At 37.7% G+C, this 25540-nt stretch overlaps 2 protein-coding genes across 2 annotated transcripts in view; one reads left to right on the forward strand and one right to left on the reverse strand.

The window, feature by feature from the left end:
- LOC145791322 (nuclear pore complex protein NUP160-like) overlaps positions 1-25540 on the reverse strand; it is a 47856-nt gene that overhangs the window by 8570 nt on the left and 13746 nt on the right. Inside the window, exons 6-17 of the mRNA XM_082871673.1 lie at positions 24085-24247; positions 23501-23778; positions 23188-23375; positions 16526-16602; positions 16081-16427; positions 15400-15468; positions 4601-4919; positions 4313-4441; positions 3601-3709; positions 3432-3503; positions 3141-3276; positions 2306-2413 (exon numbers count right to left, since the gene is read on the reverse strand). Coding sequence (XP_082727799.1) covers positions 2306-2413; positions 3141-3276; positions 3432-3503; positions 3601-3709; positions 4313-4441; positions 4601-4919; positions 15400-15468; positions 16081-16427; positions 16526-16602; positions 23188-23375; positions 23501-23778; positions 24085-24247 — 1995 coding nt within the window. The remainder of the gene's footprint in view (positions 1-2305; positions 2414-3140; positions 3277-3431; positions 3504-3600; positions 3710-4312; positions 4442-4600; positions 4920-15399; positions 15469-16080; positions 16428-16525; positions 16603-23187; positions 23376-23500; positions 23779-24084; positions 24248-25540) is intronic.
- Positions 6258-7071, forward strand: LOC145790536 (uncharacterized; the record flags this gene model as incomplete). Its single annotated transcript, XM_082868529.1, has 1 exon — positions 6258-7071. A coding segment is annotated over one exon (666 nt), but the record flags the coding sequence as incomplete, so codon positions are not given.

Consider the following 25540-nt stretch of genomic DNA (forward strand, 5'->3'; position numbering starts at 1 on the left):
AAGAGGGTCTGGCCTTGCAAGCCAATTTATCTGAGAGCACAATACCACATGTTCTTCTGCTGTCAATCTGGAGGTAGAAAGCACTTTTGGTAGTTGCACTGAAGTACTCGGAGGCTTCGGTGACTACAATGGCTGACTGATGCTAAACAAGAGAAGAAAGGTACAGAGCCATCTATGTGCCTGTGTCATGATCTAGAGTTTATTGTCATGTAGAGATCTCTCTCTAAAATTAGTGAAGGGGTGAAAGTCCTTCGAAAGAAATGGGACCAGCCACCCTGACAAACTCGAATTTAATCACCAAGCCACAAGACCCCAATGATTCCTCATGAGGGTCATGGGATCGCTTGAACAGCCCATGACTATGGGCTCCGGTACCAACCTTGAGGGAGGGGGTTTCTAGGCCCCACTCTAGAGAGAAGCTAGTGTAGAGTATTAGGGTGCCTTTAGATCATAGCAGATGTGCACCCAAATGAAGAACTACCCAGCCAAGCTGAGGGAGGGTCGAGCGAATGTATCACAAGTGCAGGTCGGCATCCTTGGGTAGAGAGCTATCTTGAGCAAATGGGAGAGAATCATCCGTGCCTGGGGCTTCCTGAAGATTGGTTCCAAGAGCCTTGGCTCGAGGCTAGGGCATTGTGTAAGCTAGCCTTGAGCAACATAAGTGACGGTGTCTGGTTGGTCCAAGTTTTATGCAGGCTCACATTTATGTTGAATCTAGTATCTAGTTCAAGTCCTTGCAAGATAAACTACTGTTTTATCATGTGGATTTCAATGTGATAAATTAGAAACTTAGGATATTTAATAAGTTTGTAAAAGATAATAGAAAAAAAGTAGGGAGAATTTTGACTTCAAATGAAATGTGGAAACAGAGACCTAAAACAATTGAACTTCAATATATTCATAAGGAAAATATTCAACTTGCAAAGATATAGTAGTATCAAGGCTTGCACTAAAGTTTTGTGAAAAGAATATCCGAAAAGGTGAATCTCTTTCAAAGATACTAAGAAGGCCTCCTCCTGCATCCCAAAACTTATCCCAAGAAAATGAGAACCATAATACAGCAAGAGGAGAAAAAAGGATAGAGGTGCAAGGAATAAAAAGAAGAAAAACAAAACATTGACATAAACTTAGAGTGATTTTGTGGGAGTTCTTTTTCTAACACCAATTTTGTTGGAGTTCAAATAGAAGATGAACTTTAGTCAAACTGTTAAGCTATGCACAACAACTTGACTAAAGGAGAAGGAATGAAATTCTACAATCTAGAGGAAGTGATGTAGAAATAAGTAGAAGAGAGGGAAAGAGGAACACACAGCCGCAGCCTTTTACTCTCAATAATATTATTCCAAAAGTTGATTATTACGCTGCAAACCCTAGTGTATAATTGAAAGAATACTTCTAAGAAAGTGATGTATCCATGCCGTGTTCGTGTCGGACACTGACACTCTTTGGACACTTTCCTGACACGTGTTCGACACTCTTCAAAGCGTGTGTCCTATTTTTTAATTTTTTTAAAGACCTAGACACTTGGAGGACACATGTCTATCGCTTAAACACACATATCTATCAATTAGACACAAGTGAAACTAATTATAAGTTTGAACAAAATAACTTAAGATACAATAATAAAACAAAAACTATATAAATTTATAGAAATTAGTGTCATATTACATTTTTTATTATCTTTGAATGATATATTTAACATATAATAAATATATAAAATTATATATTTCATGTGTCTCCCACATGTCGTGTGTCTTGCATTTTTAGAAAATTGGTGTGTCCATGTCCGTGCTTCTTAGTACGAAACTATTCCTATTATTATTTGGAAACAAAATTAGAATATCTTTCTAATAATTATATTATTAAACTAACTAAACAATAATAATAATAATAATAATAATAATAATAATAATAATAATCTACCAATGACATTTATAAGACCAAAAGGTCGTCAAGCCCATGGGCTTCACCCTAGGCTTCAATTCTGATAATTAGCTTCCAGCCAGTCAAGGGTTGTGTCATCAGGAAGTTATAACTAATCAATGTACGATGTGAATATCTAGTCGTCAGACAAAGATGGCAAATTGGAAATTAGGAAAGAATGGACAACCTACGAAGACAATTCAAATCAAAGACCAAAAGCCTAAAAAAAATGAAAAAACTTGAAGGAAGCTTCATTGTTGCATTTCTATAACATATATATATATATAACCACATTATCCAATGTAAACCAAACCAAACCAAGCCTTAAGTCCCATCAAATGGGGTCGGCGCACATTATCCGATGTATGGCTAAATAATTTACCTTGAACATCTGAACCAACCAAAGTGGCAATTCAATTTGAGGATCAGCAGAAAGAAGAGTTTCTGCAACAATTACTGGTAATCTGGAATGAAATCCTTTGTATTTTTCCTGTAATTAATAAGTACCAATGGAAAATATATCAGTCATATGAGACAGGACAAAAAGAAAACTACAATTATTGCTCATAATCCACAAAAGTCTACGCCATTTCCTGAATTAATCAAACAATTAAGCACAACATTGACCCATGCCACTCCAAAGGTTAGACTAATGTTCTAATTTCAGCTCTACTAAGAAATTTGGAGACAAAAATCTTTATTACAAGTCTACCTTCAAGAACATATAAAATAATCACAGGGTCTTTGAGGAGGTTCTAAATGCCACAAAAACACAGAATACAATCACAAGGCCTTTGAGGAAGTTCTAAATACCACTAATTAATGAAGCCAAACTCATTTTATTTCTTCAAAAATATCACACCATAAACGGCGCCTAACCCATTACAATAATTCTAAATGCGGCTTAGTAAGCAATCCCCTGGACTCCCATGGAGGCGGCAGTGGGGAATCTTGGATGGGCGGATAGAAAAATGCCTATAGATGAAGTAGGCCAGAGTAACCTGCTGGCAAATGCCAGCAATATATTAGTGTCATATTTCCCTACATGACATTAAACTACCAACAGCATGCATACAAAACAACTAACAGCTTCGATGAATATCTATCAAAGAACATAAGGAATTAAAAATCCCTTGAGTTTATTGAAAAGTAAGAACAAAAACTTCACATATAACAGAAAGTTAAAATGACTTAAAAACGAAGGAAGCAGTACGAACAAGATAGAGCTCAAGTGTTTCCCACTGGGTATTCCCTTTAGACTGATGCGTTGGAGGAATCGTATCAAGTGAACCATGAACAACCACTTCATCTTTTGATGATGTCAACAGGAGACCGGACATTTTAATGTCATTCCTGAAAGGTATATATTACATTAATAATTTACAAAGGAATCCAAGGGAGGGGACTTATGTCAAAAATAAACATTAAGCTAGACCCAAAATGTCAAACAATAAAAGGATTTAACACACTCTGAACAAATAAAGAAACAGATATCAAACATATCTTACCCAATCAATGAGGGACCTACTCTATTTGGACAGCACTTCAATGACATTGCAATAAAGACTCTTTCCAGTTCCCTAAACAAAAAACAAAAAGGATTAATATTATAGAGGTTACGCCAAAGATCCAAAGGTAGCACATATAATACTGTACAATTTGAAACAGGAGCTACACCTCTTCAATCCCGAACCCTTCCAAAACTTCAAAATAACTGTAAAAGCCATGTCATATAAGTCTGCCTGGAGCAACAAGTCAACCAAGTCCGGCGGGGGTTTTTCATTCCCTGGAAGGAGAAAAGGCCAATAAGAACAGAAAGGAAAGAAAAGCTGACACTGTTCTGCCCAACTAGTTAAAAGTTGAATATATGTCAGAATGCTTGAGAAAGGGTCAATTTTCTACACAAGTTCATCATCATGGGCAGTGTTTCTACATCAATTACCCAATCCACATGGGTGGCCCGATGGCAATTTCAAGGTTTATATTATATTAAACATCAATCACTCAACCCACATGGGTGGCCCAATGGCAAGGGCCTTGGGGCAAACTGTAAACTCAGACATTCTAGGTTCAACTCTTGTTGCCCACACCCAGTCTTTACTATATACATGTCTTGCCGACGGGTGCATGCATCCAGGGATTACCCAACCCATTCACAGGATGGGTAGGATGGGGTTTCATCCACATCACAATAATATTAACAGCAGCAGCAGCAACAACAATAATAAACATCATTCACTTCTGAAGATGAGTTAATGTGAGTATAGGTAGAGGGATAAGGCTAGAACTTTAGTTTTGGGCTTAACATAAATTACTCTCAAACCTGAAGTTGTCTCCAATATTTATGTATGAGAAGTACAATGTTTCTAGGATAACAAAAGAACTGTACCAGTAAATGTCCATTTGACATTTGCCAATGAGAGCATATATTCAGCTGATGTTAGCACAAACTCGTTTTCAAGCTTCTCTACATCAACATAAGATTGCAATCTTTGTGTTTGAATACCATTGCCAGCCGCTGCAGCAGAAAAGAAAACATATTATTGTGTACATGACCACTCTACTATACTTGTAGGGTGATAAAAGCATATGGTAAACAAGAGAAGAATCATAGAGAGGGCAGTTATAATGATTATTAAAAGAAATTAAAGAAATTCCTAGCAAATGGATTCTTTACACTGTTCATCCACCGTTAATCTAGCCTTTTTACTTGAATAATGTTCTTTCTGAAGAGAGCTTTCTTCAAGTAGAGGATCGATCCAAGCATATGCAGGATGAACAAGATGCAGTGCATTGATAGTAGCAGAGAGCCCATTCAGCCTCTCTTGCAGAACCAGGGACCTGCGTTGGTGGTCTTTGAAAGCTGCTTCAGCTTTCAATTGAGCTGAATATAGATAAATATAAGTTGCTGCTCTTCTCCAGTTATGTTGGCGCATCTCAAACGCATAAAGCAATTTAAAAGGGTTCGGCTTTGCTGAAATATCTGAGCGCCCCGCCTACAAGAAGTCAGAGCAAAAACTGTGAGAATATAGTTCTAGTTCTATTCGGTTTTCCTTTTTCCTTTTAGGCTTAAGAATTAGAGTTCTATTTAAGTGACGTATTCTTTTAGGCTTAGGAATTAGAGTTCTATATAAGTGATGTATATGTATTCTTTGTTTTAACTATTCAGTCTAATATACAGTTTCATTCAAAAAACTTACATGATATCAGAACAGTCACCATTATTCTCTTATTCAAAACCCTAGAACTGTCACCATTGTTCTTTGATTCGTGCTCTCTCGGACTCACTGGTTGTCTTCAACTTGGGTGGGTGACCCATCTGTTCCTAATTCAAAGTCGTGTTTGCTGGTCTTCGCTTTCTCTCAGTGCGTCGACTTGGTGCTTCAAGTCGTCTTCTCTCTCTGGTCTGAAGTCATGAAGGCTCTCTGATTTTTTGGTCCGAAGTCGTAGCTCTCTCGTCTAGGTCTGATCGTGTTCGCGAGGGTTCTTCATTCTCTCACTCTGCTTCGAGGCAACAAGGGCTCACTCTCACTCAGCTTTGCTTCGTGAAGAACCTCTCTCGCGAAGGTTTGCTCTCTCTCTCTCGGTGGTGTCGTTTTCGCAAAACTTCTCTCTGGCTCAGCTTCGCTTCGTGAAATCCATCTCACTCGCTGATTTCTATCTTTGTTGCTGGTTCTAGGTATTTACACTTGAAGCCCTAATTTGTTTTATTTATACTTCGACCCATAACATTCTATAAAATTTGTTTTGTTACAATGTCAGACACTGAAATCCAAGCCATCAAATGCAAACTCACTGGTGGCAATTATGCCTATTAGGCCAGTGTTATGAAGAATTTTCTTCTCAATCAAAAAAAATGGGGCTATGTTTCTGGTTTTATTCCTCGTCCATCGAACCCGAAGGCAAAAAGATATTTGACTTCCTATAATACGTGGGATTGTGATAATGTCCAAGTTCTGACCGGATTTTAATTATATGAATGATCGTATTGGAATGTGTTAAAATCCACCTACTCTCCACCTACTTCACCCACTTAAACCTACTCCACTAAACCTAACCCACTACACCACTACCACCTCCACTTCACCTACTCCTTACCTACTACACACTCACCCTCTTCTATATATAGGAATCATGAATCATTGTAATAGATATCAATATATATCAATCAATAATACAATTCTCTATTTCTCTTTATACATTAAATTTTCTACATGGTATCAGAGCAAGGTTAAGCACTTAGTATTTTTCGCTTCACCGGCGGGCGGCAACCTCGCCTTGGCCGCCCGCCGGACCTCAACCTAATCTGCTAGAATTTTCTACACATACCTTGAAATTTCTTCGAGTCCACCACCACTGCCTCTCCTCTCACTGTTGTCCTCCCATACACCACCGTCTCGATCGTCTTCATCTACAATGTTGCAGTGAAGGATCTCAAGCGTGGTTTTGTTGCATCCAACTCAAAGGATGATCCAGCCAAGGAAGCTGCAAATTTCACCTCCCAGGTTATTATTATGAATCACCCGGGTCAGATTGGTAATGGGTATGCTCCAGTTCTTGACTGCCACACCTCCCACATTACTGTCAAGTTTGCTGAGATTGATCGTCGATCTGGCAAGGAGATTGAGAAGGAGCCCAAGTTCTTCCGTGAACATGCTCTCCTTCCTTTTACTCTTGGAGTGAGGCAGATGATTTGCTGCTGTAACAAGATGGATGCTACCACTCCTAAGTACTCAAAAGCAAGGTATGATGAAATTGTGCAGGAAGTCTCTTCCTATCTGAAGAAGGTTGGTTACAACCCTGACAAAATTCCTTTTGTCCCCATCTCTGGTTTTGAGGGTGACAACATGATTGAGAGGTCCACCAACCTCGATATGATTACACAGCCCAAGAGGCCATCAGACAAGCCTCCTCTTCTCCACATTCTTGATAACACCAACAGCAACAGTTTGACGCATTTATTAGAGAAAAGGTCCAAAGGCAGCTCCTGTCAAAGCTGATGCTCAGCAGGCTGTACCACCTATTGAAGTGCCAGCACTATCCTTGCACATGGGGGGCACCCACTCATTTCTTTATTGTTTTCTTTTACTCACCCATGTGACCCACGATGCAACCTATACTTTTTCTTTTCTTTACACTCTTGTTCCCCACTTTCTTTATTATTATATATATATATATATATCTCTTTTTATTATATTATATTAAAAAAAAAAAAAAAAAATCTTCATCTCTCCTCCGTTTGATTTCCAACTCCATTATTTTTATTTTTATTTTTATTTATTTTCTCCAAACCACTTTCCTTATTTCCTCCATCTTTTATTTTTGATTTCAAATATATTTTTATTATTTTTTCTTTATTTTTCTTTCACATTCTTTTTAATCTTTTTTCAATTCCCTTCATACCATATAGCTTTGCACACCAAATCATATTTTATTCATCTCAGGGATTAACCCCGATCACAATTTTACACACAAAAAAAAAAAAAAAAAAAAAAAAAAAAAAAAACCAACAAACAAACAAACCACCACAACACACCCGCACCCACAGTGGTATTTTTCTTCTCTACTCTGCTGCAGGTCTCTTCTTCTTGCTTTTCTCTTGGGTGTCCCTTACCGGCGCTGCCTCCATACTACCCACTCCACCGAGCACGTTCACTCCCTCCTGCTCCTCCACTGCAGCATATGGTAGACCTCCAAATCGAAACATCACGGTGGCCTTCCGCTTCAGCTCCTTGTTTTCTGCCCTTAGCACGCTTATCTCTGCTCGCGCATCCTTATACATGCGTTGGAGCAGAGCCAGCTGGGAGTTTACATGCTGCACCTCATTTGTCCTACTCTGCAGCCGGTTCGACAAATTTGTGACCGCCGTCATGGTTTCCACGCATGACTTCAGAGTATACTGATTAGCCTCAATATCAGTTTGCATCGCCATTTTTTGCTCCACCGACCGCATCGGAAAGTTCAATGGAGCAAAACCAGAGGTGTTTGGTTGCGGTTCACTGGCCACCGCACCAGTTATTTCTCTTGTGGGCTCGTTCAGTTCTGGAAAGAGCGTGAGCAGGTTCTGGGTAGCTGGACGGGAAGAAGAGGCCATGTTTTTGAGTTGCTAAGTGTTTCAGAGAAGGGTTGGTTTCCGGGTGTTTCAAGATTTGCAGAGACAAGCTCTCCGAGCATTCAGAGGTTTCAGACTCGTATGCACAGCCTTCGCCTCAACCTTGTTTTAAATAGCCAGGGCCAGCCACGCGCATTGCGCGCCTCTTGCCGCCCGACAAACTGGCACGCCTTTTCATGGCACATCTTTTGATCAAGTGGGCACGCCTTTTGATGGCACGCCTTTTGAAAAAATTGGGCACACCTTTTGAGGGTGCAACTTTTTTAAGGGTCCGACAAGACTCTGTAAACTGTCCCGACATTGATTCCGGTTAGCTCCTTTATGGGTCCGACAAGACTCTGTAAACTGTCCCGACATTAATTCCGGTTAGCTCCTTCATGGGTCCGACAAGACTCTGTAAACTGTCCCGACATTGATTCCGGTTAGCTCCTTTATGGGTCTGACAAGACTCTGTAAACTGTCCCGACATTGATTCCGGTTAGTTTCTACAAGGGTCCAGCAAGACTCCGTAAACTGTCACAACAACTGTCACAGCATTGTCTGCTACAACGGTCCGACATGACCCCATAAACTGTCTTCTACATCGGTCTGACACCGCCATCCAGTGTCCTCTACACCGTTATGACACCACCATACAGTGTCCTCTACAACGTTATGACAACCCCATACAGTGTCCACTACAACGTTATGACACCACCATCCAGTGTCTTCACCAATGGTCTGACACGACCATACAGTGTCACCTATCCTCTTTTATTTTTATGTATTTTCTTGTTTTGTTACTCTCTCCAAACTCAAGTTGGTTAGTTCCTATCCCCCTTGAGTTTGCGGGGGGCTGTTAAAATCCACCTACTCTCCACCTACTTCACCCACTTAAACCTACTCCACTAAACCTAACCCACTACACCACTACCACCTCCACTTCACCTACTCCTTACCTACTACACACTCACCCTCTTCTATATATAGGAATCATGAATCATTGTAATAGATATCAATATATATCAATCAATAATACAATTCTCTATTTCTCTTTATACATTAAATTTTCTACATATCAATATATATCAATCAATAATACAATTCTCTATTTCTCTTTATACATTAAATTTTCTACAGAATGATATTTTCCAAGTACAGTACTGCCAAGGAAGTGTAGGATTATTTACTAGGTGTTTATCAGCAGCCCAACTTTGCCAAGCGATATGAGCTTGAAATAGCTATTCAGAGTGCTCGTCAGCGGGATCAGACTATTCAGGACTTCTATATTGAGATGATAGGTCTCTGGGATCAGTTAGCTCTTATGGAACCACCTAGTCTCAAGATACTAGACGCTTATATTGAGTTTCAGGAGCAGGGTCGTTTAGTGCAGTTCTGAACGGCTCTTTCCCCTCAGTATGAGGCTATCTAAGGTGGCATCCTTCACCGGTCTCCTTTTTTCTCCATGGATGCTATTGTTCGTGAGTTCCTCTCCGAGGAAACCCGTCTTAAGACGACCAATCAGACTCTGCCTCCCTCTGTCTTTTTGGCTCTTTCTAAGCCTCCTTTATTATCGACTCCACCTCCTCATCAGCTTCAAGCTACTACAAAACCCAAAAAAGGACCATTAGGTCCATATGAGTGTGTTTTCTGCCATCAGAGAGGTCATTGGAAGAGCAACTATCCCAAGAAGGGATGTCAGCTTACTCCGTCTTCTCAAACACAGTTCCGCAGTCCTACTCCAAGTACTTTCCGACATTCTGCCGCTTATACCGCATCTGCTTCAGCTCCCGATCTTGACTTGGCTTCCTTGAGTGCTCAGATTATGCAACTTCAGGGTATCTTGTCCACCTCTCAACCATCCTCATCTGCCACCGCTCTTACCTCTCTTCATTCAGGTTTACTTAGGTCCTCTTCTAGTATCTCTTCTTCTGTCTGGCTTTTTGATTCTAGTATCTCTCATCATATGCCTCCACACCTTTCCTTACTTCAAAACTGTATTCCCCCACCCGTTCCTATTACTGTTAATACTGCTAATGGATCTGGTATATCTGTACTGTCTATTGGGTTTGTCTTACCCTTTGCTATGTCTGTTGTTACTATTCCCTCTATTCTTTGTCCCTCAGATATCTGTCAGTTTATTATTTATCAGTCAACTTGATACTTCTGGTTTTGATGTTATCTTTTCCTCTTATGTCTGTTGTGTGCAGGATCGGGTGTCCAAGAAGCAGATTAGGACCGGCCGTAGAGTTGGAGATCTCTATGTGGAAGAAAGCTTACATCTCCCCTTATCCACCTCTCCAATTGCACTTTCCTCGTTTCAATTAGATTCTCAGTCGAGTCAGTTTTACTTATGGCATTCTCGCCTTGGTCATTTGTCTGTTGATCGCTTATGGCCTTTAGCTCAGTCAGGGTTGTTGGGTAAAGTTTCTCTTAATCAAATTAATGAATGTCGGGGGCATAAACTTACCAAAATGTCAGCTTTATCATTTAATAAAAGTATGCCTTTCTGTTTCTCTATTTCTCTTGTGCATACTGATATCTAGGAACCCTCTCATGTTCTTACAAAAGGGGGTCCTGCATACTATATGTCTTTTGTTAATGATTGCACCCGCTATACTTGGGTTTATCTTATGACTCATAAATCTGACTTCTACCAAATATACTATAACTTTCAGTCTATGATCACTACACAGTTTGGCTCTACCATTAAATTGTTACGGTCTAACTTAGGTCGGGCGTATTTTAAAATTGAGTTCTATGAGTATCTAGCCAATTTAAGTACTATTCACCAAACTTCCTATACTGACACACCCGCCCAAAATGGTCATGCCGAGCGTAAACACCGTCATCTCCTTGAGACAGCTAGATCTCTCCTTCTTTCTGCCTCTGTTCCGGCTCCTTTTCGGGGGGAAGCCGTTCTTACAGCTACTTTTCTTCTCAACCATATGCCTACCCCTCTACTCTCTGGTAGTTCTCCTTATGAGGCTCTATTTTTCTAACTCCCTCATTACTCTCTCCTTCGTGTTTTTGGGTCTACATGTTTTGTCCTTCTTTCTCGGAAAGACAGGACAAAACTTAGTGCCCGATCTATCCTGTGTGTCTTTTTTGGATACAGTCTTACTCAAAAAGGGTATCGTTATTACGATCCTGTTTCCTACCGCCTTTATGTCTCTCGCCATGTTGCCTTCCTGGTGGAACGTCTAACTTACTTTCAGTTTCCTCCTCTCACTGCTCCGGTTTCTAAAGAAGATTTGATTCACATTGATCCATTTCCTTCTGAGGTCTCTCCTGATGAGTACATCTCTCATGTTCCCATGAACTTGTTCCTTCTTCTCCTCTTACTACACCTTCTGCTAAGTCCCTCTCTACTGTACCCCATGAGTCTGTTCCATCCTCTCCACCTCCTCCCTCGCCTGCTCATTCTCCTCCTCCGTTGTTAGTCTATTCTTGTCCATCTATTCTTGTCCAGTGTTATTAGAGGCACGACCTTAGTTGCAGGAATCGTGCAACCAGGTGGCGCGATTCTGTATTTCCTAGAGAGAAACATGTAAGAATCGCGTTTCTGTGGAGAGAGAAACGCGATTCAGTTCAAGATGGGATCGTAAAGGGGAAAGAGAGAGAGAGAAACCTGGCCTCGCCGTCGACTTCGACCTTCGCTCTAGCTCTAGCCCTAGCCCTAGCCCTAACTTTTGACGTCGACCTTTGCTCTAGCCCTAGCCCTAGCCCTAGCCCTCGCCCTCGCCCTCGCCCTCGCCTTCGCCTTCGCCTTCGCCCTCACCTTCGACCTTTGTTCTAGCCCTAGCCTTCGCCTTCGCCTTCGCCTTCTCTTTGTCGTCATCTGTGTCGGTCGCCTTCGTCTTCTCTTCGCCTTCGCCTTCGCCTTCGCCTTCGTCGTCTTCTTCTTCTTTTTCTTCTTCTTCTTCTTCTTTCTCTTCTCTCTCTCTCTCTCTGATTTGTGTATCTCTCTCACCTTCCATTTATAACATATAATAAATAATATAATTTGTTATATAATAATAAATCTAATTAAATTATATATAATAAAAAAAATATCTAATAAAATCTATTAAATAAATCATTCAATTTTTTTTTTATTTTAACATAATTTATTATTCCTTATTTGTTATATTTTTTTATTTATAATATATATACATATAAATTAAAAATAAAAAAATAAATTAACAATAATACATTATTTAAAAAATATAATAAATAAATAAAATAATTAATGTGTATTAAAATAAAAATATTTATAAAAAACTTCTAATGTATATTAAAATATATATATATATATTACCGCTCCCCAATGTGCTTCCAACCTAAGAAACTTCTATCGGCTCACGCTTTCTCGCTTCCGCTCCCGCTTCGTGCAACTAAGGGCGCGACTAAGCGCTCGCCTAAGCACGAAGCGAGGTGAGGTGACCCTTTAGCACTTCATACCCACTGAGGCGAGGCGAAATGTTGAAGCGCAGTCTAAGCGCATGAAGCGAGTCTTAGGCGTCGAAACGAGAGGCGATGCGAAGCGTCGCTTCACCATGTTTTGTTTGCTTTCAGTTCAAAAGATCTGGGCCCTTGATTTGAATGACTTTTGTGCTATTTGTGGACATGCGTAGCACTTTATAATTGTTTTCTACTGAATAAGAAGTTGAAACCTTAGTCGACATCGTTCCAATCGACAATTGCTTTCAAGAACCTCACTGATTACCTGCTTTCGACATCGTTCCAGTCGAAAGAGAAGGTGAGTACCTCCTTCTTCTTCTTCCTTTCTTCTCTTCGTCTTCTCCTGCTGCTTCTTCTTCCTTTTGTCTTCTTTTCTTCTTCTTCGAACTCTTTTTTTTTTCCTTCTTTTTCGGCAGACTTTTTTTTTTCCCCTTTTTTTTTCTTCCCTGGTTCTTGTTTTGTTTCTCTTCTTATTTATTTTGCTGAAAAATTTTTCAATTAATTTTACTAAATTGATTTTAAAATTGTTTAATTATTTTGCAGTGTTAATTGTATAATTGTTTTGCCGAAAAAAAATTTCAATTAATTTTGCTGAAACACTATTTTTCCATGACCTCTCCTAAAAATATGTTGTTCTTTAATTTCTTTATGCTGAAATTGTTGGTGGATTGTATTTGTCTTTGTTGGATATTTTCTGTTGTTTATAGATATTTAGCATTTAGAATGATAAATGCATGATGATTCTTGAAAATATTTATATTTTTGTCTATACTATTTATTTTAAAAAAATATCCTTTGTGGTCTCCTCGATTCAATGAAACCCTCGCCTCGCCTCGCGCTTAGGCATTAGGAGACCATGTCGCCTTGGTTCGCTTTTTGCCTTAAAAAATATAGTTCTCGTCGCAAGGCTCTCCCTCCACCAGTTGTCTCTGCCCCTACTGTTGATCCTCCTGCTTCTGATGACCCTAATCTAGCCAACCGTAAGTACCCCCTTCGCGTCCGTAAACAGGTAGTCAAACTTGGTTTTGCTAAAACCTGTTTTTCTCCTTCATATTGTACGTTTTTGTCTACTATTCACTCTTTTTCAAAACCTTAGTCTTACAAGGAGGCCTGTGAGGATCCTAATTGCGTTCAAGCTATGAAGGATGAGTTGTCTGCATTACAAAAGACTAGTACTTGGGAGCTAATTCCTCTGTCTGCTGTCAAGAATCTGATTGATTGCAAATGAGTCTATAAAGTAAAGACTCATTCTGATGGTTCTCTCGAGTGCCATAAAGCTCGCCTAATTGCCAAAGGTTTCTCACAAGAATATGGTATTGATTATGAGGAGACTTTTGCCCCTGTTGCCAAAATGACTAATGCCCGTACTTTGATCTTTGTTACTGCTATTCGTCATTGGCCTCTATATCAGATGAATGTTGAGAATGTTTTTCCTAATGGCCATCTCACCGAGGAGATTTACATGCGTCCTCCCTCTGGCCTTTACCATTCCAATGGTCAGGTTTGTCGTCTTCTGCGTGCTCTGTATGGTTTGAAGCAATCTCCTCGTGCTTGGTATGATCGCTTTCAGACAGCTATTACTAGACTTGGGTTTCATCCTTGTGCCCACGATGCTGCATTGTTTCTCCTCCACACCTCTACTGGTTTTATTGCCTTATTATTATATGTGGATGATATGATCATCACTGGCTCTGACTCTTCTGCTATCTCTAAGGTCAAGCAGCATCTCTTTTGCACTTTCAAAATGAAGAATTTGAGACCATTGCAATATTTTCTTGGTATTGAGATAGCTTCTTCTACCAAGGGCTACTTTTTGTCTCAGGCCAAGTATGCCAACGAGGTTATCCATCGTGTCGGTCTTACTAACACTAAGCTTTCTGATACCCCATTGAGCTTAATGTGAAGCTCAACACCACTAATGGTGTTCCTTTGGACGATCCTACGTTATATCGCGAGCTTGTGGATTGCTCAGTCTATCTGACAGTTACTCGCCCTGATCTTGCCTATGATGTCCATGTGGTTAGTCAGTTTGTTTCTGCTCCTCGCTCTACACATTGGGCTGCTTTGATTTGGATTCTTCGCTATCTTTGTAGTACTATCTTTCAGGACTTGCTACTATCTTCTACTTCTTCCTTAGACTTGGTGGCCTATGCTGATTGGGCTAATGATGTTAATGATCGTATATCCACTTCTGGTTTCTGTATATTTCTTGGCGATTCTCTGATTTCTTAGAAAAGCAAGAAACAAACTATTGTTGCCCCATTTTACTGCCGAAGCTGAATATCGTGCTATGGCTCATGCTACAGTTGAAATTGTCTGGCTTCGTGGTCTCTTATCTGACTTGGGCATCCCTCAGTCTTCTCCAACCTCTCTCTATTGTGACAACCGAAGTGCTATTCAGATTGCTCATAACACTGTCTTCCATGAACGAACAACGCATATTGAGATTGATTGTCACTTCGTCCGTCAGCATCTGTTGTCTAGCTCTATCTCACTTCATTTTGTCTCTTCGACTCTACAACTTGCTGACTTCTTCACTAAGACTCACACCACTACTCGGTTTCGGTTTTGGTTTCTTCTTGACAAACTCTCAGTGTTTTCTACTAACACACCTTAAGTTTGAGCAGGAGTGAAAATATAGTTCTAGTTCTATTCGGTTTTCCTTCAGTTCTAGTTCTATTCGGTTTTTCTTTTTCCTTTTAGGCTTAGGAATTAGCGTTCTATATAAGTTCTATACAAGTGATGTATTCTTGTAGGCTTAGGAATTAGAGTTCTATATAAGTGATGCATATGTATTCTTGGTTTTAACTATTCAGTCTAATATACAGTTTCATTCAGAAAACTTCCAAAAACATGCATAACTTTGTCTACAACTAATATCAAGAAAAAATAAATAATAAATAACAAAAACCAGTAAATTTTCTGTTGTGACTAGGACAGACCTTCCAAGCAAGTTCTCGCTCTACCTTCTCTGTTAAACCAATAAAAGGTAGTTGACCATCACAAAGAATCTACAGCAAACAAAAATGCAGAAGTCTTCCATAAGTAGCATATTAGGAAAACATTGTGTCTTTCTAGCATTCAAATAATAATAATAATAATAATAAAAAGCAGTTATCAATATAAGGTCAATTATTACATGTCATTTTTTTATTCATTCACCACATGCCACGATAAAATTCACATCTTTGGACTTTTGCACAAATGACAATTAAACAAGAAAGAATTATCAGCATTATAACAAACAAAATAAAGAAGAAGACACAATTCACACAATGCATGAGAATCAGTTGACAAAATAGCAAGCATTTTTTTTAATTGCTAGTGTTTAAAACTTTTGCAGCAGTTTCTTCCAACCAGAAAAAAAACCAGGCTCATTTCATAGCTTTAAGCACATAGACAAATTCTTCATGTGGCCGTTCCTGAGAACAAATGCCAAGCTATTTATTGAAGCGTATAGCAATCCTAAATGAAATGCCTCAACCTTATTTTTGATTTAAAGCTCACTTAACATTATGCCAAAATTTATTTTTTATTTGAATTTCCGGAAGTGAGAAGTATAAAGAAAACTAAGGATGAAATAGTTTCAAAAAATAACAAACATAATTTGATAGAAAGCCTACCTTAATGGAACCACGCTCATAAAGAACAATTATGAAACGCCTCAAACAAATATTCTTGCTTTCCTCGTCTGGATTCGAAATTATTGCACAATAAGCATCATAATAATAATTGAGATCCAGTGTAAACTTGAAGACATTTGCCCAAAGACGTCCTTTAACTGTATTAACTGATTCATTTAGAGTATCTGCTCCAGAGTTGTCATCCTTAGAACCAAGAGATTCATCAACTTGCTCAAGAGCAGCAAGAGCAAATTGACAAGCACCTTCACTCAAATTATACTGTTCAAATATCTGCATCGCCCATTGATAATAATGAAGCTTCCACACTGCAGCTGATTGACAATCAGCTGGTGTAGGGAAAAAATATAGATACAGTTAAAAGATGACAGCAAAAAACGAAATTTCTCATTTCAGGAATTAATCATAAACTATTCAAATTACTTACTGAAACCAAGATGCGGCAATCCTGCTTCATAAGACAAACCCTGCAAAGCCTGGGGAGCACCTTGTACTGATGAAGCTCTGAAGACAAAGATTACAGTAAAAAATAGAAACTCATTAGAGGCTCAGACATACAAGCACTTTAACAGAAAAAAATTAACATATGATGACCAAGCCAAACTAAGTAATGAAACAATAATTGTTATATCTTCTTCTTCTTCTTCTTCTTCTTCTTCTTCTTCTTCTTTTTCTTCTTCTTCTTCTTCTTTTCACAAAGTAACAATTCTTAGGTTATTATTCACAACACTAGAAAAGTCCCTTTCAACCCCAAAATTCCACGTCAATCCTAACCCTGTCAGTTACCCATTGGCCTTCAATTTAACCTTTAGAACCCTAATTAGCAATTTAGGCCCTAAAAAATTCGTCTGTTCCAAATTTCTTGTACTATGCAACTTTTGAAAGAAAAACCAAATCCTTTTTTTTATTTTGGTAATTGGCAATAAAACTAATTATATTAAAAATAAAAAGAATTACAACAAAGTGGGAGACAAGAACTCCACCAAAGAAAACAAAAGAGATGAAAAAAGCAAAACTCATCAAGGTAGCAAGCAACTAGTGACACACACCACCCTCAAATCCCTAGAAATAAATAATAAAGGAATCCCCTTAAAAGAAGAAGAAACCTAAGACAAAAAGAGGATTAAAAAACACACTTTATCCTAAAGAGAATTAGTATCCTCAACTTTGTCCCTTAGTTGCACGAAAGCGGGGGGGGGAGCTGGGAAGCATGAGCCGATAGAAGTTTCTTAGGTTGGGAGCGCCCTGGGGAGCGGTAATATATACATATATATATTTTAATACACATTAGAAATTTTTTATAAATATTTTTATTTTAATACACATTAATTATTTTATTTATCTATTATATTTTTTAAATAATGTATTATTGTTAATTTTTTTTTTAAAATTATATATATATTATAAATAAAAATATATAACAAATAAGGAATAATAAAATATGTTAAAATAAATAAAAAATAAAAATTGAATGATTTATTTTATAGATTTTATTAGATATTTTTTTTATTATATATGATTTAATTAGATTTATTATTATATAACAAATTATATTATTTATTATATGTTATAAACGGGAGGGGAGAGAGATACACAAATGAGAGAGAGAGAGAGAGAGAGAGAGAGAAGAACAGGAAGAAGGAGAAGAAGAAGACAACGAAGGCAAGCGAAGGCGAAAAGAAGACGAAGGTGATCGACACAGATGAAGACAGAGAAAATGAAGGCGAAGGCTAGGGCTAGAGCAAAGGTCGACGTCGAAGGCTAGGGCTAGAGCGAAGGTCGAAGTCGATGGCCAGACCAGGTCTCTCTCTCTCTCTCTCTCTCTCTCTCCCCCCTTTACAGTCCCATTTTAAACTGAATCACGTTTCTCTCTCCACAGAAACGCGATTCTTACACGTTTCTTTCTAGGAAACGCAGAATTGCGATACTGAGTAAGAATCGCCACCTGATTGCACGATTCCTGCAACTAAGCTTTGTCCTCAAAGATTCTAACATTGCGCTCCAACCTAATAACCCATATACCAAAAGCTCTAAAATCTATCAAAAGCAAAAGTGTAGAACACTAATTGTTCTACCTCATAGAATACTAACACTGAAAACTTTCCGTAGCCAAAACCAACCAAATTCTTATTGTAAGTAGCTTTAGGCACACTAGTTTCCTAATTTATCCTACATCACTAACGCATTGCATAAGTAACATAGAAAATAATTTATGTCGTTGCATTGAGATGCAATACACTAGTTTTGAATGTACCTCTATTTTCCCCTTTCCTTTGGCGATTAACTAGGAAAAAGGCAATATTCAAATTTAGATTGAGTAAATACCAAACTAAAGTTGCTTTCTAACCAGACAAAGAACAGTTTCACCAACTCTATTGCCAAATCAACTAGCGCTTTGATTAGTTGTACACTAAGCACTAACCGTATGTATTGCTTTGGCAATAGCCAAGGCCAACTGATGTAGGACAAGTGCAGGTAACACTCTCCTAAAAGTAGTGAGCCCAAAATTACTAAGATGCAACAACAAAAAGTTCTATGAACCCGTACATATTCATCCCCTCAACTATTAAAACCGTACAAATACACCCTTTTTGAAGGTGGTTGGAGGGGGTGAAAGTAATGCATTTACATAGTTGAAGGGGCTAAAATGTATGAGTTCATAGATGAGGGGGTTAGTTGATATTAACCCCTTAATTTACTACTAATAGTTGAGGGAGTCTCAGTGCAATTAACCACTTAATTGACTACTTTATGAGGCAAAAAATTGAAAAAATTATGTAGAACTGTACAGTTTAAAAGTGGTAACAGATAAAGTTTCGGGAATGGAGGAAAAAAAAAGGTATAAGGAGTTGAGGGACTGTTCCAAAGGGCTGTGAACCCAAGAACAATATGGAGGCTGGTTTTGCATTTCTTTTATGAGATATGGTTTGTTAGGTTGGAGGAAGAAGGGTATAGGTTTGTAAAATAGGCATGTAAAACGTATAGGCTAAAAGTGAAAAAGAAGAAGCAGATAAGGAAAAAAATTCTAGGAATCACTCCTTAGAACTGTAACATTATATAGACTTCTGAGAATTCATCGTCCTAATGGGATTTTGACTTCGTCCTTGGAAACTAAGATTTTTGACTTCTAAAGCCATCTAAAACCAACTAGAACCCATAAATAAAAACCTTAATACGCAACTGACCCATAAGATGACTTGTGGACGACTCTTTACAGACCATGTAAGGAAATTCTGCAAATTATAAAAATATCCTTGGCCTATAAAACAAAAATTTATATAGATAATTGACCATATTCAAAAATAAAAAATTGACCATTTTGATACAAAGTAATTTCAAAACATTATTTTTTTATTTTACTTTCGCATCACCAACATTTTAGCAGAAGGATTTTGCAAGTAGAAAAGGATGGTACATGTAATTAATCATAAGGCAAGATGCAAAAACAATATTTCTTTTGGGGGAAAAGCAGATTAATCATCTCTTTTGGGGGAAAAGCAATATTTCATTCCAATAGAAAACCAAAGGCAAGAGGCAAAAGCAGGTTTTCTTTCTGCTAACTTGTGCAACTGTATTATTCAAAATGGCATTTTATTCTACGTAGGAATAAATAAACTAGGGTGCATGGTGGGTATAGTTTTGGTGATAGAAATGAGGCTAGAGAAAGTATTTTAAATTTTGCATTGGCCTTCGACCTGGTGGTGGCCAATACTATGTATAAAAAAAGAGAGGAGCATTTAATAACCTTTAAGAGTGGGTCAATTATGAGCCAAATAAATTACTTTCTAGTAAAAAAAATGGACTGTCTGAAATGCAGCGGCTATAAGGTGATTTTTGGAGAGAGCCTAATGTCTCAACGTAAGATTTTGGTATTAGATTTATGCTTTAAAGAGCAACACCAAACTAGAAAGGATAGTGGGCGCAGTAGGACGAGATGGTAGGACCTAAAAGGAAATACACTAGAAATATTTAAGAATAGAATGAATGAAGAAGGTACTTGGGACTTAGAAGATGATACTAACATTATGTGGAACCTGATGGCCAATTGTATGAGGAGAATCTCAAGGGAAGTCCTTAGAGAGTCGAAAGGAAAGGGACCCAACTCTAAGGAAATTTAGTAGTGGAGGGATGTTTGAAGCGGTAGTGAAAACGGGTTTAAAAAAAAAAATTGTGCTTTAAAAAGTGACAGAATGATAGAATTGAAAAAAACCTTAAGAGCTAAAAATTGGCTAATAAAGAGGTCAAAAAAGTAGTGATAGATATTAAGTTGAAAGCCTATGATGACCTATATACTAGACTAGATAGTAAGGAGGGAGAAAAGAGAATATACAAACTTGCTAAGATAAGAGAAAAGAAAACAATATATTTTAATCAGGTGAAGTGCATCAAGAGTAAGGACTCTAAGGTGTTGGTGAAGGATGAAGAGATTAAGGAAAGGTGGAAGAATTATTTTGCGAAGAAGTTAAATGAGAAACATAAAAGAAGGTCGAAAGGAGAGGAAATAGCTAGTAATAAGGAAAACCAAGACTACGAGTTCTATCCCAAGATTAAGAACTTTGAAGTGGAGATTGCACTTAAGAAGATGAAATTGAATAAGGCTTTAGGACCCGAGGACATCCTTATTGAAGCTTGAAAATGTTTGGATAAGAAGGGATTTTTTTGGTTGACTAGGTTATTTAGTAAGATTTTGACTACCAAAATGCGAGATGAGTGAACGAAGAGTATTTTAGTGCCAATCTATAAGAATAAAGAGATGTCCAGAATTGCAATAACTATAGAGGAATCAAGTTGATGTATTATATAATGAAAGTGTGGAAAAGAGTAATGGAACGTCAATTACGAGATATAACGAAGGTGACACAGAATCAATTTGGATTTATGCCCGGTGGGTCAACAATGAAAACGATCTATCTTTTGAGGAGAGTAATAGAAAAGTAGAGAGAAGAAAATAGACATTTATATGATTTTTATCGATCTTGAGAAGGCATATGATAGAGTGTCTCAAGATATAATCTGGTGAGTGTTAGAAAAGAAAGAGGTGACAAAAAACTACATTGATATGATTAGGGACATGTATAAAGGTGTAGTGACCACTATTAGATCACCAACTAGAGAGACAAGTGAATTTCCAATTACTGTGGAGTTACACCAAGGATCAACCTTAAGTCCTTATATTTTTGCTTTAGTTATGGATAAGTTGACGAGAAATATTCAAAATGATGTGCCATGGTGTATGCTTTTTGCAGATGATATCGTAGACTAGAGAAAGAGTTAACACTAAGTTGGAGACTTTGAGAAAAGCACTTGAATCTAAAAGATTTAAGATAAGCAGAACTAAAATAGGATACATGGAATATAATTTTAGTAATAATAACAATGGAAATAAAAGAGAAGTGAAAATTGAGAATTAAGAACTACCAAAGAGAGAACTTTTTCGTTATTTAGGATCGATTATCACAACAGCTGGGGAGATTGAAGCAGATGTGATCCATAGAATTAAGGTGGGGTGACTTAAGTGGAGGAGTGCGTCTGGGATATTGTGCGATAAATGAGTACCTCCTAGATTAAAAAGTAAGTTTATAAAACGACTATTAAACCAATGATGTTGTATTAGACGAAATGTTAAGCAACTAAGAAACAACATGTAGATAAGATGAGTGTTGCTAACATGAGGATGCTAAAGGGATGTTTGGCAAGACTAGAAAAGACAGAGTTAGGAAAGATTATATCCTTGAATGGGTAAAAGTAACACCGATAGAAGATAAGCTAAGAGAAAATAGATTAAGATGGTTTGGTCATATACAACGAAGACCAACAGAGGCAGTAGTGAAAAGATGTGATACAGTGACGGTAGAGGAAAGTACTAGGGAAAGGGACGGACCTAAATTGACGTGGGCTAGTGTAGTAAATAGAGATATGAATCTCTTTAATTTGACTAATCAAATGTCCTTTGATAGAGTCAAATGAAGAAGAAAGATTCATGTAGTCGAGACCCCATTTGATGGGACTTAAAGCTTGGCTTGGTTTGGTTTGGTTTGGTTTAGAAACCAGTAGAAAAAAGCAATACAAAGTTTGCTTTATGCTTACCTGCGCAACTGTAATATCTACAGTACAAAATCAATTATAATCCAATTCTTTCTCAACCACGGGAAAAAATGCCGCAATCTGGTTAGCAAATAATTCTAATTAATGAAACCCCTTAAAACTTGTTAAAGAAGCAGATTCTGAAACACTTTGCCTTCATGTATACAACAAAGGTAAAAATTTGAAGTGGATAGGACGAATCAGTCGAAAAGCAATGAACATCTATATTATATAAACTAGAAATCCACAGCATATTGAATATCAACTTACTCGACACACATACTCAAACGAAAACAACAAAGAGAAACAGGGTGTGGTTACAGACAAGTACACAACCTAATTCTACATTCTTAAGTGGTTTTCTTCACCAGTTCACACTGTATTCACTTTCAGTAAAATGAATCCTGATCTGTGCCAATGATATCATTCTGGAACCTACACGTATTGTATGACATATCAGACGCATTGTGTATCTAAAGACACATATATACGCAACCCTTTTATTGAGACATATTCACTAGATATGAAATAACAGGGCATTGCCATTTGAACTCCATCGCTCATTGTTGAAAAGAAATCATAGAAATTTTGCTTAGAGTTTAAAGAGATATACAGGTGGATATGACAATGTGCTTTGCATTGCACACAATTCGTAGGTATTCAGATTCTCGATTTCAGTATCCACGATTCTCCTTGCACGTACATGAAATTTTAGGTTTATAAAATGATGTTTGTTTTGTTTTTAGGATGGGAACTTGTGTTAGATACACAATTTGAAGCCTCATAATATTTTATAACTGATAAAGAAAAGTATGGTATATTTAATGTTTTGCAACCAAACCTTTAAAATTCCTGACAAAGTTCAACTACATTCCTACCATCTGAAGAGCACTGGTTTGTCCAGAGCTGTTACATTGACTCAAACACTTGGATCAAAACAATGGACACTGCAGTTTAGAATTTATATCAGAAAGTGAATTGATGCATTTATTGAAAATAACATACCTAAAGAAACAGCGAACAGCTTCAGAAACTTTTTTCTCTTTCAGCAGTCCCTGTGGTACACGTTGTGCTTGAGCAAGGAGGCAACATCCAAGAAGATGGAGAAGTATGCCCCATTCACCATCACCACTCTGAATACTTTCAGATATTTTCTCCTTCCGTGAATGTGCATCCACAATAGTAAGTAGATACTTGGAGAAGAAACAAGAACTTATTTCAGACCTTCAATACATTTCTTGCAAATAATAATAAAAACACAAATTTTTTCAAAGAAAAAAGTCTGATAATCATAGAAATTTAAATCACAGTAATAAACCTCAACGGCATCATACTGGCCATGTCTAAGTAAGATTAAAGCAAGCTCAGTTGAATGGCTGAAGAACGCAGGGGTTTCTCCCCCAGTCCTGCCCCACATTATCCAGCTAGTAAAGTTCCGCACAGAACTGATAAAGCTTCCAGGATCAGGCAGACATTTTACCGAGAGGTAAGCCTGGTCTTCAGAGGAACTTCTAAAATTTAACAACAGTATACAAGCCAATGTGAAGTCGCATTTCCCAAGGTTCACATTCCATGATCTCTTATCAATATTGTTATCTGACCAGTGAACAAAAATATGACAATTGTCAAACAATAAACAACAGAAGTAATGCCGCCACAGTATCCAACTCAATAAACTCAAAAAACTGAAAATGCTGCTGCCGCTGAACCTATGGCCATATTCATATGCATGTGACATGAAAACCATCAATGAATGTCAATAAGGCAAAGGGGAAATCCTTTTCACGGATATGTAATTTATTTAGAACAAGTATAGTAGGACACCAATCATGTCAATGGCAGCAAACCCCACCAACAGAGAGAAGTATCTTAATCTGGCAATCAAAATTAGTACCAACCTACCAATTTGTAAAGATGAAAGTTGATAACTGAAATCTTCAGTAGCAGGGGATTCAGATGATGTGGTCCCCAAGAAATGGATGATATGCCAATCAGTAATAATTTCTTGAATCATTGGGACCAGCTCAAGTTGTATTCTGGAAATATCATCATGTAATATATGAATCTGCAAAAGCAAAACGGAGACAAAAAAAAAATGCACTGGTTGTTTATAAAAGTTAAGCTTCATGGCTAATAGACATTACATCATCACATTGTGACAATATCACAAAGCATTAATAAGGTGTAAACACGTACTTCCTCCACGTTTTACGAGTCTTATAGCTGACTATGCACAAAGTTCAAAGGAAGAATAATTGAATGATAAATTCACAAAAATGTCCCTAGTCTTTTTTGAATTTTTTTTTTTTTTTTTTTTTTGGGAATTGTGATTGTAATTAATAATATAGGTAAAATGAGGGTAGAATGAGACAGGGAGTAATATTCAACTTTTTACAAATTACAACAGCATTGAAAATAATAAATTCAGATTCTGGGGTGGTTGGTTCCACAATCATAGGGCACCCAAGCGCTACACAGTGACTCTTGCACTAGACCTCAAGAGATAATGATTCAGTAACCGTGACAGTGTGTTTCTGAATTTAAGTGTAGAAATTCAAGGAAGAAAAAGATAATTCTAAAAATCACTCCTAGAGGCCTCAAGCATCATAAAGCTTCAACGCTTTGAAAACTGTTTAAAATATTAACTCCATTAAATTAGAAGTACTATAATACTTTATATAGTCTTTAGAAACTTCTTCTTTAAACTATATTTATGTGTCCTATATGCCCTAGCCAGAAAGAGATTCATTTGATGCCAAAAATACCGCTTTTTCATGCCTTAAATCAATCCCAGGGAAAGAGGGCTCAAAAGCTTTGACTAATAAATAGGAGTTTTTTACTAGGATTCTAAAAGAGGAAACTAGGCGTTTAACTTCTAAAACATATCTAAGACCAAATAAATCTTATAAATAAAAACCAATTAAACAATTTGACCCACAAGACAACCCATGGATGACCCCTACAGCCCATGTCAGCAAATAGGAAATTACCAAAACACCCTTAGCCTAAAAACCCTAGAAATCATAAAATATATCTCTCCTAACACTAGAAACATGATTATGTATGGTTTCTATTGGCTTCTCTTTGAAATCATGCCAATTTTCAAATATCATAGCTTCTTTGAATTTAATTTCCCTTGACCTTCTTATAGTCTGCATCATAGAGACTTTGATTCTACAAGCCAAAACACCATTGCTTCTCTCTCGGTCTCTCCTCCCAAGGATACCTCCAATCTTGCCCAACCTAACTCTTGTGGTTCTGCACCAACTCAATGCCCACTATACTTCCCAAAGGGTGCAGTCTGACAATTGCCTCACTCACTTATAATGTGCCACAAGATGCAAACCAGTAGATTGTC

The sequence above is a fragment of the Camellia sinensis genome, chromosome 5 (genome assembly GCF_055761805.1).
Source record: "Camellia sinensis isolate YWXY chromosome 5, ASM5576180v1, whole genome shotgun sequence".
NCBI lineage: Eukaryota > Viridiplantae > Streptophyta > Magnoliopsida > Ericales > Theaceae > Camellia > Camellia sinensis.